At 45.1% G+C, this 15,570-nt stretch overlaps 1 protein-coding gene across 1 annotated transcript in view; it reads left to right on the top strand.

The window, feature by feature from the left end:
• LOC143295662 (nidogen-1-like) overlaps positions 1–15,570 on the top strand; it is an 85,813-nt gene that overhangs the window by 18,620 nt on the left and 51,623 nt on the right. Inside the window, exons 3-7 of the mRNA XM_076607277.1 lie at positions 833–974; positions 5,545–5,759; positions 9,435–9,532; positions 10,037–10,186; positions 13,676–13,912. Coding sequence (XP_076463392.1) covers positions 833–974; positions 5,545–5,759; positions 9,435–9,532; positions 10,037–10,186; positions 13,676–13,912 — 842 coding nt within the window. The remainder of the gene's footprint in view (positions 1–832; positions 975–5,544; positions 5,760–9,434; positions 9,533–10,036; positions 10,187–13,675; positions 13,913–15,570) is intronic.

Raw genomic sequence — 15,570 nt, 5'->3', positions numbered from 1 at the left:
GGCATTGAAACAGAGCATCACAAAGTGTGTACTACACCCTGTTTGTAGTGTGTGTCAGTGTGTGTGATGTTGGCATTGAAACAGAGCATCACAAAGTGTGTACTACACCCTGTTTGCAGTGTGTGTCAGTGTGTGTGATGTTGGCATTGAAACAGGACCACAAAGTGTGTACTACACCCTGTTTGTAGTGTGTGTCAGTGTGTGTGATGTTGGCATTGAAACAGAGCATCACAAAGTGTGTACTACACCCTTTTTGTAGTGTGTGTCAGTGTGTGTCAGTGTGTGTGATGTTGGCATTGAAACAGAGCATCACAAAGTGTGTACTACACCCTGTTTGTAGTGTGTGTCAGTGTGTGTGATGTTGGCATTGAAACAGAGCATCACAAAGTGTGTACTACAGCCTTTTTGTAGTGTGTGTCAGTGTGTGTGATGTTGGCATTGAAACAGAGCATCACAAAGTGTGTACTACAGCCTGTTTGTAGTGTGTGTCAGTGTGTGTGATGTTGGCATTGAAACAGAGCATCACAAAGTGTGTACTACACCCTTTTTGTAGTGTGTGTCAGTGTGTGTCAGTGTGTGTGATGTTGGCATTGAAAAAGAACATCACAAAGTGTGTACTACAGCCTGTTTGTAGTGTGTGTCAGTGTGTGTCGATGTGTGTGATGTTGGCATTGAAAAAGAACATCACAAAGTGTGTACTACAGCCTGTTTGCAGTGTGGGTCAGTGTGTGTCAGTGTGTTATATTGGCCCTGAAACAGAGGATCACAAAGTGTGTACTACAGCCTGTTTGCAGTGTGTGTCAGTGTGTGTTGATGTGTGTGATGTTGGCAGGGAAACGGATGATGAAAACACACTGCGGCGTGCAGCAGCAGACATACAGAGCCACTTCAGCGGCAAAGCTACCTTCCAGCCTTCGGCACTCTTCATCGTCACCTGGGACAAAGTGGGCTACTACAACGAGCAGTATGACAAGGTAACTTTAGACAGGTGCAATAGCTGAGTGGTTGAAGTGTTGGGTTTTCGTCTTGGTCACTTGTGGGCTGCACCTCCCTCCTTATTTTGTGGGTGCACCTCCCTCTTTCACTTGTGGCTTCACCTCCTCCCTCCTTCACTTGTGGCTTCACCACCTCCCTCCTTCACTTGTGGCTGCACCTCCCTCCTTCACTTGTGGGCTGCACCTCCACCCTCCTTCACTTGTGGCTTCACCACCTCCCTCCTTCACTTGTGGGCTGCACCTCCCTTCTTCACTTGTGGCTGCACCTCCTCCCTCCTTCACTTGTGGCTGCACCTCCTCCATCCTTCACTTGTGGCTGCACCTCCCCCTTCACTTGTGGCTGCACCTCCCTCCTTCACTTGTGGCTGCACCTCCTCCCTCCTTCACTTGTGGCTGCACCTCCCTCCTTCACTTGTGGCTGCACCTCCTCCCTCCTTCACTTGTGGCTGCACCTCCTGCCTTCACTTGTGGCTGCACCTCCTCCCTCCTTCACTTGTGGCTGCACCTCCTCCATCCTTCACTTGTGGCTGCACCTCCTCCATCCTTCACTTGTGGCTGCACCTCCCTCCTTCACTTGTGGCTTCACCTCCTCCCTCCTTCACTTGTTGCTGCACCTCCTCCATCCTTCACTTGTGGCTTCACCTCCCTCCTTCACTTGTGGCTTCACCTCCTCCATCCTTCACTTGTGGCTGCACCTCCCTCCTTCACTTGTGGCTTCACCTCCTCCCTCCTTCACTTGTGGCTGCACCTCCCTCCTTCACTTGTCTGTACACGAGTGGGCTTTTGTGTGTATGACCAGTTGGACTTTCAGTCTGAGGGTCCCGGGTTTGATTCTACTAGCGACACCTGGTGGGTTGAGAGTGGAGATTTTTCCAATCTCTCAGGTCAACATATCTGCAGCCGTGCTAGTGCCTAAATTCCCTTCATGTGTATACTCATTGCAGGAAATTTGATACACATTTTAAAAAACCTGTTATCCGTGTCTGCTTTTTGTGGGTTATGGAAACAAAGACATACCCAGCATGCACATCCCTGAAAACAGAGTATAGCTACCTTAACAGCGGGCGTTAGAAATGTTATAAAGTCCACATGTACACATGAGCATGTGTGTGAACTGCAGCCCACAGATGCAGAACGAAAGCGGGGGGAGGGGGGTAGGTAAATTTGGTGGTTGGTGAGATGGTTTTGATGCTGCTGTCTGCTGTCTTCTCCAGGTCCTGCTGCAGTCTTGACTCTCAACAGTCGTGTTGTGTCTTAAAGGAAAGAACTTTTATTTGCGGTTATGTCAGTCATTACATGTGTCATAAAAATGTATTCTCTGCACATGATGATAATGATAATAATAATAATAGTAATAATAATAATAATGGTATTTATATAGCTCTGGATCTTGTGCAGAGACAAATCAAAGCGCTTTCGCACCAGTCATTCACACGCATGCATAACTCTAAAACTGTAGAAACTAAAGACAAGGAAGGGCAGGCAAGGGAGGCTATTTTGGGAAGAGGTGGGTTTTAAGGCCAGACTTGAAAGAGCTGAGTGTGGAGACTTGACGAAGCGAAAGAGGAAGTTCATTCCAATCGCAAGGTCCAGAGACAGAAAGAATGGCGGCCAACAGTCGAGTGTTTGAATCTGGGTATGCGTAAACAGAGTGGATCCGAAGCCGATCGTAGTGAGCGAGATGGAGTGTAGAGGTGAAGGCAGCCGCAGAGATAGGAAGGGGCAGTTTTGTGAATGCATCTATAACATAGAGTGCTGATCTTGTACTTTATTCGGTGTGAGACAGGGAGCCAGTGGAGATGTTGCAAAAGAGGAGTGATGTGCTCAGATCTTTTCTTTCTGATACCACATTATGGGTTCTGCAGCAGTGTAAACATCAGTTGTTACATGTTAAAAGGTTTCTCTCCCCCTCTTTCACCTTCTCTGACCTCAGGACACACATCCCCTCCACTTTTCATGGAGTCACGGTTTGTCTCATGCACAAACTTAACCACTATATTCAGTTACATCATTTTTATTCTACCCCACATTGAAAGAAAAAACCTTCATGACTGAATGATTTTAAGTAAGTATATATATATATATATATATATATATATATATATATATATATATATGTGTGTGTGTGTGTGTGTGTGTGTGTGTGTGTGTGTGTGTATGAATAGTGTATCAATAAATATATATAAATCAGAAAAAAAGGTTTTAGGCCTGGTAACCTTGAATGGCTATTGGGGCAGTTGATTCATACATCCATATCCATTGATCCAGGGCTCAGAACAGGAAGGCGGGGCCAAATCCTCTCCTTCCTCCCTTTTACCACCATCCAGGGCTCAGAACAGGAAGGCAGGGCCAAATCCTTTCCTTCCTCCCTTTTACCACCATCCAGGGCTCAGAACAGGAAGGCAGGGCCAAATCCTCTCCTTCCTCCCTTTTACCACCATCCAGGGCTCAGAACAGGAAGGCAGGGCCAAATCCTCTCCTTCCTCCCTTTTACCACCATCCAGGGCTCAGAACAGGAAGGCAGGGCCAAATCCTCTCCTTCCTCCATTTTACCACCCCTTTTACCACCATCCAGGGCTCAGAACAGGAAGGTGGGGCCAAATCCTCACCTTCCTCCCTTTTAACCACCCCTTTTACCACCATCCAGGGCTCAGAACAGGAAGGCGGGGCCAAATCCTCTCCTTCCTCCCTATTAACCACCCCTTTTACCACCATCCAGGGCTCAGAACAGGAAGGCGGGGCCAAATCCTCTCCTTCCTCCCTTTTACCACCCCTTTTACCACCATCCAGGGCTCAGAACAGGAAGGCGGGGCCAAATCCTCTCCTTCCTCCCTTTTACCACCATCCAGGGCTCAGAACATGAAGGCAGGGCCAAATCCTCTCCTTCCTCCCTTTTACCACCATCCAGGGCTCAGAACAGGAAGGCAGGGCCAAATCCTCTCCTTCCTCCCTTTTACCACCATCCAGGGCTCAGAACAGGAAGGCAGGGCCAAATCCTCTCCTTCCTCCCTTTTACCACCATCCAGGGCTCAGAACAGGAAGGCAGGGCCAAATCCTCTCCTTCCTCCATTTTACCACCCCTTTTACCACCATCCAGGGCTCAGAACAGGGAGGTGGGGCCAAATCCTCTCCTTCCTCCCTATTAACCACCCCTTTTACCACCATCCAGGGCTCAGAACAGGAAGGCGGGGCCAAATCCTCTCCTTCCTCCCTATTAACCACCCCTTTTACCACCATCCAGGGCTCAGAACAGGAAGGCGGGGCCAAATCCTCTCCTTCCTCCATTTTACCACCCCTTTTACCACCATCCAGGGCTCAGAACAGGAAGGTGGGGCCAAATCCTCACCTTCCTCCCTTTTAACCACCCCTTTTACCACCATCCAGGGCTCAGAACAGGGAGGCGGGGCCAAATCCTCTCCTTCCTCCCTTTTACCACCACCTGTCAGGTGCTCACTGACACCTGTGTGGAGTGAGGAAAATCCGAGTGAAGCACCTTTCTAAAAGACACATCAGGAGCCTGACACAGGGGATCAGACCCTGGCCGCTGGATAAGAAGTCCAGCGAATTAACGATTCTACGACAGCACTTCCTGTACATACATGTGTCATTTTTTGTTTTTGATACTATTTTGATGTTGCCATTTTGAACAGGTCAAAGAAAAACAAGGGCCGAAATGAGTACTGAAATTTGAAAAAATACATGTGTGCATGTGAGAGAGTGAAAATGTGTGGGTGTGCACATCCATATATGTGTGTGCATGTGTGTGTGTGCTCATGCACGCCTGACATGCATATTTGCATGTGCTTGTGCATGTGTGTGCACACTGACCAGCGTGAATAGAATAGAACAGAATATTTTATTGTCAAAAAACCTGAAGGTTTATAAGACACAATACAATATAAAGAAATGTGTTATGAAAAGAAATATTAATGGACAAATTTTGCCAGCCTTATCTGTAATTCTTTTGGTAAGATCAGCTGGTTAGGCTTGGCATTTGGACAACTTACATTGTTTAACCATATTGTTTCTTGAAATATTGTATTTTACACAACTGTCTAAAAGATCAATCTCGTCTTCTAAACTCTCACAGGTAGCACACAGTCTTTGCTATTTGAGTGTATTTTTATACCTTCCAGTTCAGCTCAGTTCAGTTACTCAAGGAGGTGTCACAGCGTTCAGGCATATGCATATATGCTACACCACATCTGCAGAGCAGATGCCTGCCCAGCAGCATGACCCAACGCGCTTTGTCAGGCCTTGAGAAAAAGAAAAAGAAGAGAAAAAAATGCATAAACAATTAAATGGATACATCATTAAATTAATGGATAAATAAACATATCAGTGGTTGCCTATGTTTTATATTTGCTGTATGTTGATAAATAAACATAATCAGTGCTTGTCTGTGTTTATTTATTTATTTTATTTTTTGCTGTGTGTTGATAAATAAACATAATGAGTGCTTGTGTGTGTTTATTATATTGGCTGTGTGTTGATAAATAAACATAATCAGCGCTTGTATCTGTTTATTATATTGGCTGTGTGTTTCCAGGTGAACACATTCCAGCTGGTGCTGGTGACGGACGGGGAGTCCTCCTTCGCCTTTTTCCATTACCTGGACGGGGGCATGCAGTGGGTCACCAGCCAGGGCAAGCTGAAGCCCACCGTACCCGACGTGCCCGGACAGGCCGGCTTTGACCGCGGGGACGGCTATGGGGATCGATCCCCCACCCTCCCCTTCTCCGGGTCCACTGCCGCCTTTGTCAAGTGAGAGTCGCTGTGTGACGGTACTGTGTACTGTGTGACGTTACTGTGTACTGTGTGACGTTACTGTGTACTGTGTGACTGTACTGTGTGACGGTACTGTGTGATGGTACTGTGTGATGGTACTGTCAAGTGAGAGTCACTTTGTGACGGTACTGTGTGATGGTACTGTGTGACTGTACTGTGTGACTGTACTGTATGTGATGGTACTGTGTGACTGTACTGTGTGACGGTACTGTGTGATTGTACTGTGTGACTGTACTGTGTGACGGTACTGTGTGACGGTACTGTGTGACTGTACTGTGTGATGGTACTGTGTGATGGTACTGTGTGACGGTACTGTGTGACTGTACTGTATGTGATGGTGCTATGTGATGGTACTGTGTGTGATGGTACTGTGTGACTGTACTGTGTGATGGTACTGTGTGACGGTACTGTGTGATGGTACTGTGTGACTGTACTGTGTGACTGTACTGTGTGATGGTACTGTGTGACTGTACTGTATGTGATGGTACTGTGTGACTGTACTGTGTGACGGTACTGTGTGACTGTACTGTGTGACTGTACTGTGTGACGGTACTGTGTGATGGTACTGTGTGACTGTACTGTGTGACTGTACTGCGTGACTGTACTGTGTGATGGTACTGTGTGACTGTACTGTGTGACGGTACTGTGTGATGGTACTGTGTGACGGTACTGTGTGATGGTACTGTGTGATGGTACTGTGTGACTGTACTGTGTGATGGTACTGTGTGACTGTACTGTGTGATGGTACTGTGTGATGGTACTGTGTGACTGTACTGTGTGATGGTACTGTGTGATGGTACTGTGTGACTGTACTGTGTGATGGTACTGTGTGACTGTACTGTGTGACTGTACTGTGTGTGATGGTACTATGTGACTGTACTGTGTGATGGTACTGTGTGACTGTACTATGTGACTGTACTGTGTGACTGTACTGTGTGACGGTACTGTGTGATGGTACTGTGTGACTGTACTGTGTGACGGTACTGTGTGACTGTACTGTGTGATGGTACTGTGTGATGGTACTGTGTGACTGTACTGTGTGACGGTACTGTGTGATGGTACTGTGTGACTGTACTGTGTGATGGTACTGTGTGACGGTACTGTGTGACTGTACTGTGTGACTGTACTGTGTGATGGTACTGTGTGACTGTACTGTGTGACTGTACTGTGTGACGGTACTGTGTGACTGTACTGTGTGATGGTACTGTGTGACGGTACTGTGTGACTGTACTGTGTGATGGTACTGTGTGACGGTACTGTGTGACGGTACTGTGTGATGGTACTGTGTGACTGTACTGTGTGATGGTACTGTGTGACGGTACTGTGTGACGGTACTTTGTGACGGTACTGTGTGATGGTACTGTGTGACTGTACTGTGTGATGGTACTGTGTGACTGTACTGTGTGACTGTACTGCGTGATGGTACTGTGTGACTGTACTGTGTGATGGTACTGTGTGACTGTACTGTGTGACTGTACTGTGATGGTACTGTGTGACTGTACTGTGTGATGGTACTGTGTGATGGTACTGTGTGACTGTACTGTGTGACTGTACTGTGTGATGGTTTTGTCAAGTGAGAGTCACTTTGTGACTGTACTGTGTGACTGTACTGTGTGATGGTTTTGTCAAGTGAGAGTCACTTTGTGACTGTACTGTGTGACTGTACTGTGTGATGGTACTGTGCGATGGTACTGTGTGACGGTACTGTGTGATGGTACTGTGTGACGGTACTGTGTGATGGTACTGTGTGACGGTACTGTGTGATGGTACTGTGTGACAGTACTGTCAAGTGAGAGTTACTGTGTGACTGTACTGTGTGACGGTACTGTGTGATGGTACTGTGTGACGGTACTGTGTGATGGTACTGTGTGACTGTACTGTGTGACGGTACTGTGTGACTGTACTGTCAAGTGAGAGTCACTTTGTGACTGTACTGTGTGACGGTACTGTGTGACTGTACTGTGTGATGGTACTGTGTGACGGTACTGTGTGACTGTACTGTGTGACGGTACTGTGTGATGGTACTGTGTGACGGTACTGTGTGACTGTACTGTGTGACTGTACTGTCAAGTGAGAGTCACTGTGTGACTGTACTGTGTGACTGTACTGTGTGATGGTACTGTGTGACGGTACTGTGTGACTGTACTGTGTGACGGTACTGTGTGATGGTACTGTGTGACGGTACTGTGTGACTGTACTGTGTTACTGTACTGTGTGATGGTACTGTGTGACGGTACTTTGTGACGGTACTGTGTGATGGTACTGTGTGACTGTACTGTGTGACGGTACTGTGTGACTGTACTGTGTGACTGTACTGTGTGACGGTACTGTGTGACTGTACTGTGTGACTGTACTGTGTGACGGTACTGTGTGACGGTACTGTGTGACTGTACTGTGTGACGGTACTGTGTGACGGTACTGTGTGATGGTACTGTCAAGTGAGAGTCACTGTGTGAGAGTGGCTGTGTGACTGTGGTTCGCTCAGGTCTAAGCAGTTGGAGTATTAATGATACAATAATTATGTTAATGATTGTGATGATTATAATGATTATGATAATAATGACAACAGCAACAACCAAAAACCATTTAGTAGGTATTTCTCACTAATTAATTAGCATGCAAATACAACTGTTTGTGCATATTATATATAAGTGTTTTTTTTTAAATGTTCTTAAACCCCAAAATTACAAACTAAGAAAACTGAAGTATTGGGAGATACATTGGTTTGTGGTTCAATGTAGATGTGGTTCTGTTGTCTCGTTCCTCATTTATCAGATGGATTCCCCTGTCTCCTCGACATAGGTGGCAGTACGTCGCAGGTCCTCCAGTCCTCTGTAGAGCTTCCGGGCCGCTGGGATTGGGTCGGGCCAGGTTTTCTCTTGGAGCGCTTGGTGGAGCGGGCAGGACTGCAGCAGATGTTCTGTTGTCTGGCTGCCTGTTCTGCAGGGGCACTGCTCTGTGTCACCGATACGGAGTTTCGTGTATAGGTGGTGTTTCAGGTGGTTGTGGCCTGTCCTGAGCCTGAAAATGGCTACCTGCTCTCGGCTAGTCAGCAGGTAGTACAGGTCTGCTCTGTTGTGGTGTGGATGCTGCTGCTTCCACTTGTTCTGCAGCTTGGCCTTAATGATGGTCCTGGATTCAGAGTAGCTGGTAGACCTGTCCGTCTGCTCTTTCGTAGTGCCTTCCTTTGCCAGGGAGTCAGCAGTCTCGTTGCCAAGTACGTTGCAGTGGGAGGGAATCCACTGCAGGGTGACTGTGTGACTTGTGCAGAGGGAGGCGAGAGAGGAGGACAGATTGTTGAGTTCTGGATCTCTGTTGGACCAAAGGGCCTGCAAGATGTGGCTGGCATAGGGGCTGACCTCGATGTGGGCTGCTGCTGTTTTCAAGGCTTCTGCTTCTGCTCTGTAATGTGGTTCTGATTAGTTTTTTGTTGTCTGGATAACTGTCGTGTTTGTTTCATGCTAGGAAGAAAATACAGTTGAAATAAATTCATAAAACCTGGGAAGGGAGTGTAACTTTTCCTTACATCTGTGTTTTGCTTGTTTCGTTTGACATTTATTGGACAGAAGTTGTGATTCAGTGTGCATGTATATCCTCCACACCCCAAAAGGATGAAAGGACTAAATTTCTTTCGAATTTTAATTTTTACAGTGAGTCCAACGTGAACATCCCCGGTGTCTGGATGTTCCAAATTGGAAACACCGGGCCCGACGGGGATGTGAAAGCAGCGGATTTGAACACAGGCAAAGGTAAGAGCAGTTTGCTTTCTCTTCACATTTCTGTGTCAGTAGGTTTGTAGGCCTAAGCAGTGGCTTTATAACAAGACCATTATGCAAGGTCATGTGTATTATTGGTTCAGTCTGACTCGGATTTGTTAGAATGGCTTTTCTTTTTGGTTTGCTAGGTGTTTGCATATGAAAATATGATAACATGATATACAAACAAAATATCTTTAACCTTTGTGATTTGATGTACTCCCTGTGTGGCAGTGACGATCTAATTCACTACCACGATGGTCTTATTAGGCTGTGGGACCTATAACCTTTGTGATGTGATGTGACGTGTGTAGCAGTGATAGTATAATTCACTGCCCCGATGGCTTTATAAGGCTATGGGGGGACCTATAACCTTTGTGATGTGATGTGACGTGTGTAGCAGTGACAGTATAATTCACTGCCCCGATGGCTTTATAAGGCTATGGGGGGACCTTTAACCTTTGTGATTTAATGTGAGGAGTGTGGTGTGCGTGGCAGTGACAATTTACGAAGTGGGTGTGGGACAGACGTGTCTGGAGGGTGCTCGACAGTGCCACACCAACGCTCGCTGTCTGGACTACGACCAGGGCTTCTGCTGCCAGTGTCTGCCACCCTACTATGGCAACGGCAAGCACTGCTTGGAGCCAGGTAAGTCTGACAGGTGACGTGATGAACTGAGGTCCTGAGATAAGTCTGACCGATGAGGTGATGAACTGACGTCCTGAGGTAAGTCTTTCTGATGAGGTGATGAACTGACTTCCTGAGGTAAGTCTGACCGATGAGGTGATGAACTGAGGTCCTGAGGTAAGTCTTTCCGATGATGTGATGAACTGAGGTCCTGAGGTAAGTCTTTCCGATGAGGTGATGAATTGACGTCCTGAGGTAAGTCTTTCCGATGAGGTGATGAACTGACGTCCTGAGGTAAGTCTTTCCGATGAGGTGATGAACTGAGGTCCTGAGGTAAGTCTTTCCGATGAGGTGATGAACTGAGGTCCTGAGGTAAGTCTTTCCGATGAGGTGATGAACTGACGTCCTGAGGTAAGTCTGACTGATGAGGTGATGAACTGAGGTCCTGAGGTAAGTCTGACTGATGAGGTGATGAACTGAGGTCCTGAGGTAAGTCTGACTGATGAGGTGATGAACTGACGTCCTGAGGTAAGTCTGACCGATGAGGTGATGAACTGACGTCCTGAGGTAAGTCTTTCCGATGAGGTGATGAACTGACGTCCTGAGGTAAGTCTGACCGATGAGGTGATGAACTGATGTTCTGAGGTAAGTCTTTCCGATGAGGTGATGAACTGACGTCCTGAGGTAAGTCTGACAGGTGAGGTGATGAACTGAGGTCCTGAGGTAAGTCTGACCAATGAGGTGATGAACTGACGTCCTGAGGTAAGTCTTTCTGATGAGGTGATGAACTGAGTTCCTGAGGTAAGTCTTTCCGATGAGGTGATGAACTGAGGTCCTGAGGTAAGTCTGACTGATGAGGTGATGAACTGACGTCCTGAGGTAAGTCTGACAGGTGAGGTGATGAACTGAGGTAAGTCTAACTGATGAGGTGATGAACTGATGTCCTGAGGTAAGTCTGACTGATGAGGTGATGAACTGAGGTAAGTCTAACTGATGAGGTGATGAACTGATGTCCTGAGGTAAGTCTGACTGATGAGGTGATGAACTGAGGTAAGTCTAACTGATGAGGTGATGAACTGATGTCCTGAGGTAAGTCTAACTGATGAGGTGATGAACTGATGTCCTGAGGTAAGTCTGACTGATGAGGTGATGAACTGAGGTAAGTCTAACTGATGAGGTGATGAACTGATGTCCTGAGGTAAGTCTAACTGATGAGGTGATGAACTGACGTCCTGAGGTAAGTCTGACAGGTGAGGTGATGAACTGACGTCCTGAGGTAAGTCTTTCCGATGAGGTGATGAACTGACGTCCTGAGGTAAGTCTGACAGGTGAGGTGATGAACTGACGTCCTGAGGTAAGTCTGACCGATGAGGTGATGAACTGAGGTCCTGAGGTAAGTCTGACAGGTGAGGTGATGAACTGATGTCCTGAGGTAAGTCTGACAGGTGAGGTGATGAACTGAGGTCCTGAGGTAAGTCTGACAGGTGAGGTGATGAACTGAGGTCCTGAGGTAAGTCTGACTGATGAGGTGATGAACTGATGTCCTGAGGTAAGTCTGACAGGTGAGGTGATGAACTGAGGTCCTGAGGTAAGTCTTACCGATGAAATACAGAACACTTTATTTTCTCCAAAGAGAGATCAGCTTGTGAGAGCCCACAGCAACAGAAGTGTTGTCCCTGGAAAAATCCGACATAAAAATCTGCTTTGATAGTAAGACAATGACGCTTGCAGACAGAAAAGAAGAAAGAAAAAAAACAAGTGGCCCTGCACTGTAGTGACGTGCTTTCCATTGGGAGAGTCACCTGAATGCAGTACAGTAACTTGTGTGCCATCTTTCAACACTTTATTTGTCTTGTCAGCGGTAATCATTGTTTCTACTTTTTTAATTTGTTTTTTTAGATTTTTTTTTTTAAAACAAGAGACTTAAGTGGTATCTTGATATGGCACATGCCTATCAGTATGTTTGGACAGTAAGTGATTCTATAAATAAATTTTACAAAATTTCCAAGAATGGCTTGGTTATGGATTGGATTGTTGTGTTGTAAGATCAAGTACTCTGGGCAAGGGCTTTGTGAGCTTCAGTCAACACTGCCATGTCATCATCATGGATTTTTCCTTCTCTCTCTCTCTCTGTGTTTCTCTTCTGTCTCTTTCTCTCTCTCTCTCTGTGTTTCTCTCTCTCTCTCTGTTCTCTGTTGCTCAGACCTAAACTCTGTACATGCCTGTTGGTGTGTATTGTTAAAAAGTCAGCCTTAAGAACAAATGATTGGTGGAGGATGTGTGCATGATGATGAATGTGTAACTAGTGGTAACAATAAGTGAACACCCAACTTCCCGGAGACCAAACAAGATACAAAATTAGGTGTGTGTGTGTGTGTGTGTGTGTGTGTATGAAGATACACATATACATGCATATATATATATATATGTTATATATATTATGTGGAGTGATGGCCTAGAGGTAACGCGTCCGCCTAGGAAGCGAGAGAATCTGAGCGCGCTGGTTCGAATCACGGCACAGCCCCCGAAATTTTCTCCCCCTCCACTAGACCTTGAGTGGTGGTCTGGACGCTAGTCATTCGGATGAGACGATAAACCGAGGTCCCGTGTGCAGCATGCACTTAGCGCACGTAAAAGAACCCACAGCAACAAAAGAGTTGTTCCTGGCAAAATTCTGTAGAAAAATCCACTTCGATAGGAAAAACAAATAAAAACTGCACACAGGAAAAAATACAAAAAAATGGGTGGCGCTGTAGTATGGCGACGCGCTCTCCCTGGGGAGAGCAGCCCGAATTTCACACAGAGAAATCTGTTGTGATAAAAAGAAAAACAAATACATATATATATATATATATATATATATATATATATATATATATATATGAATGTATTTATATTAGATAGTGAAGTGGTGGCATAGTGGTAATGTGACTGTGGGAAGTAAGAGAATCAGAGCACCTGGGATCGAATCCCATTTGCCAGAATTTTCTCCTCGCCCACTAGACCATGAGTTGTGGTCTGGACGCTTGTCTTTTTGGTGAGATGGTAGACTGACGTCCCATGTGCAGCATGCACTTAGCACACATAAAAAGAAAACAAAAAAGAATCCATGAGAACAAAAGGGGTGGTTCCTGGCAAATTTATGCAGGTAAAGTATGCTTTGACATGGAAACAAACACGCTTTCATACAGAAACAAAACGGAGAGAAAAAAGGTTGGCATTGCGCTGCAGTGATGTGCTCTCCCTGAGGAGAGCAGTTCAAATTCCAAGGAGAATTCTGTTTTGTCAAAGAGTAATACGATAAATAAGTAAGTAAATAATTAAATAAATCTATTAAGAAATATATATATGTATAGATATATATATGTATGCACGTGTGTGTGTGTGTGTGAGTGTGTGTATGTATATGTATATATATATATATATATATGTGTGTGTGTGTGTGTGTGTGTGTGTACATAAATGAAAGTGGAAACCAGTCACCCGAGTCTCTTTGCTGTGTGTGCCCAGGTGAGCCTCAGAGACTGAACGGCCGGGTGCACGGCATGATCAACGAAGTGGCACTCAACGACCTGGACATGCACACCTACGTGGTCACCACGGACGGACGCACGTACACCGCCATCAGCCGTGTACCCACCGTGCTTGGCCGTGCCATGGAGACGCTCAGCACTGTAGGGGGCGCCATTGGCTGGCTGTTTGCCGTGCCTGTGGGGAACGATGCTCTCAATGGCTTTCAATACACTGGTACTGTCGTTTCGTCTTCTTTTTTTACATTTGGTGTTACAAGCCTGAGAACAAGACAAAGCTCACCAAACACATGCATAAGCGTTAGGTCATTGTAAGCCCAGACATAATGATCACCTTCACTGATAATTAAAGGATCAGTTCACTGGTCCTTTCTAGTTTTACAAACACACCTTGAACATTGTTAATTATTTTAAATTTGTCAATTTAAAAAAGAACAGAGACTCACATTCTTTACACCAGTGAGTGCAAAACGATATGACTCAATTTTCAAGATTTCAAGATTATAATTAACTAATGACTACTTTTAGGGCATGGAGGATTTCAGAAAACAAAATAAAAAACACAGCTAGATTCCTTAGAACATTAGCATCAAAGTAAAAATAAATCTTTTATCTACATGAAAGTGTCCTGCCCAGCATTTCAAGTTTTAATGAATTGTCAGTCTTGAAAGAACCTCTTTACCTGCAGAAAACAAGTTACAAAAAGATAATACAGATTTTGGATGTAAATATTTAACTTGTAGCAATCTTTCACAAATATAACCAAACAGGGGCAGTCTGTAATAAAATTATATTAATTGCCAGCAGTGGTCATGTCACATTTTCTATAAATACTGAATTCTCTTGGAATACCATTTATCAACCCTGTTTCAGTTAGTAAACAGGGCACAACCTATCTTCAGACGCAGCAAGAACAAGTAGTTTGTAAATTTCAAACACATACATACAAATATGCACACATACACATGCATGTTCATATACACATATACTCATTTATTGACACGTTCGTACACATGCACACACACACACACACACACACACATGCACACACACACACACACACACACACACATGCACACACACACACACACACACACACACACACACACACACATGCACACATGCACACACAAGTTAAAGTTCAAGTTTTAAGTATCCTTTCACTGCTGTTGGAGTGGGAGGATTACTATAAAATAATGATTCATGCCCAGAACAAACATTTCCAAGTAAAACATAATAATGATTCATGCCCAGAACAAACATTTCCAAATAAAACAAAATAATGATTTCATGCCCAGAACAGACATTTCCAAATAACAACAATATAGCATAAAAGTTGAGAAAACACAAATGTATTTTAACCCGAAAAGTATATCTAGACAACATTTGCAAATTTAATCAACTTTCTTATAGCTAAAATGACTTTTTTGCCTCCTTTGCGCTTATTACAAAAATTAAAAACTGATTTTTTAGGCACTTATCTATTTCAAAACTGATCATAATTGGGACATTCCATTATAAAATGGAATTCATCCCCCCTTCCCCTACAATCCCTCACATATGTAATCTGTATCTAAATGTTGTATGATCTTTGTTTTCCCCACCCAGATTACTCATACTGTCAATTCCATCTGATCATAAATAGTTTGGACAAAAACTACAGGGTTCACAAAAAGTTGAGAACCACTAGGGAACCTGCACAGTGTTATTCTTGAGGTCATGGTCACATGACGACGGTGAGTTTCCTGGGGTTGTGGTGACATGACGACGGTGAGTTTCCTGGGGTCATGGTGACATGATGGTGAGTTTCCTGGTGTCATGGTGACACGATGACAGTGAGTTTCCTGGGGTCATGGTGACATGACGACGGTGAGT

This window comes from Babylonia areolata, chromosome 21, assembly GCF_041734735.1.
Source record: "Babylonia areolata isolate BAREFJ2019XMU chromosome 21, ASM4173473v1, whole genome shotgun sequence".
Taxonomy (NCBI): domain Eukaryota; kingdom Metazoa; phylum Mollusca; class Gastropoda; order Neogastropoda; family Buccinidae; genus Babylonia; species Babylonia areolata.
This window is presented reverse-complemented; position numbering and strand designations above follow the sequence as displayed.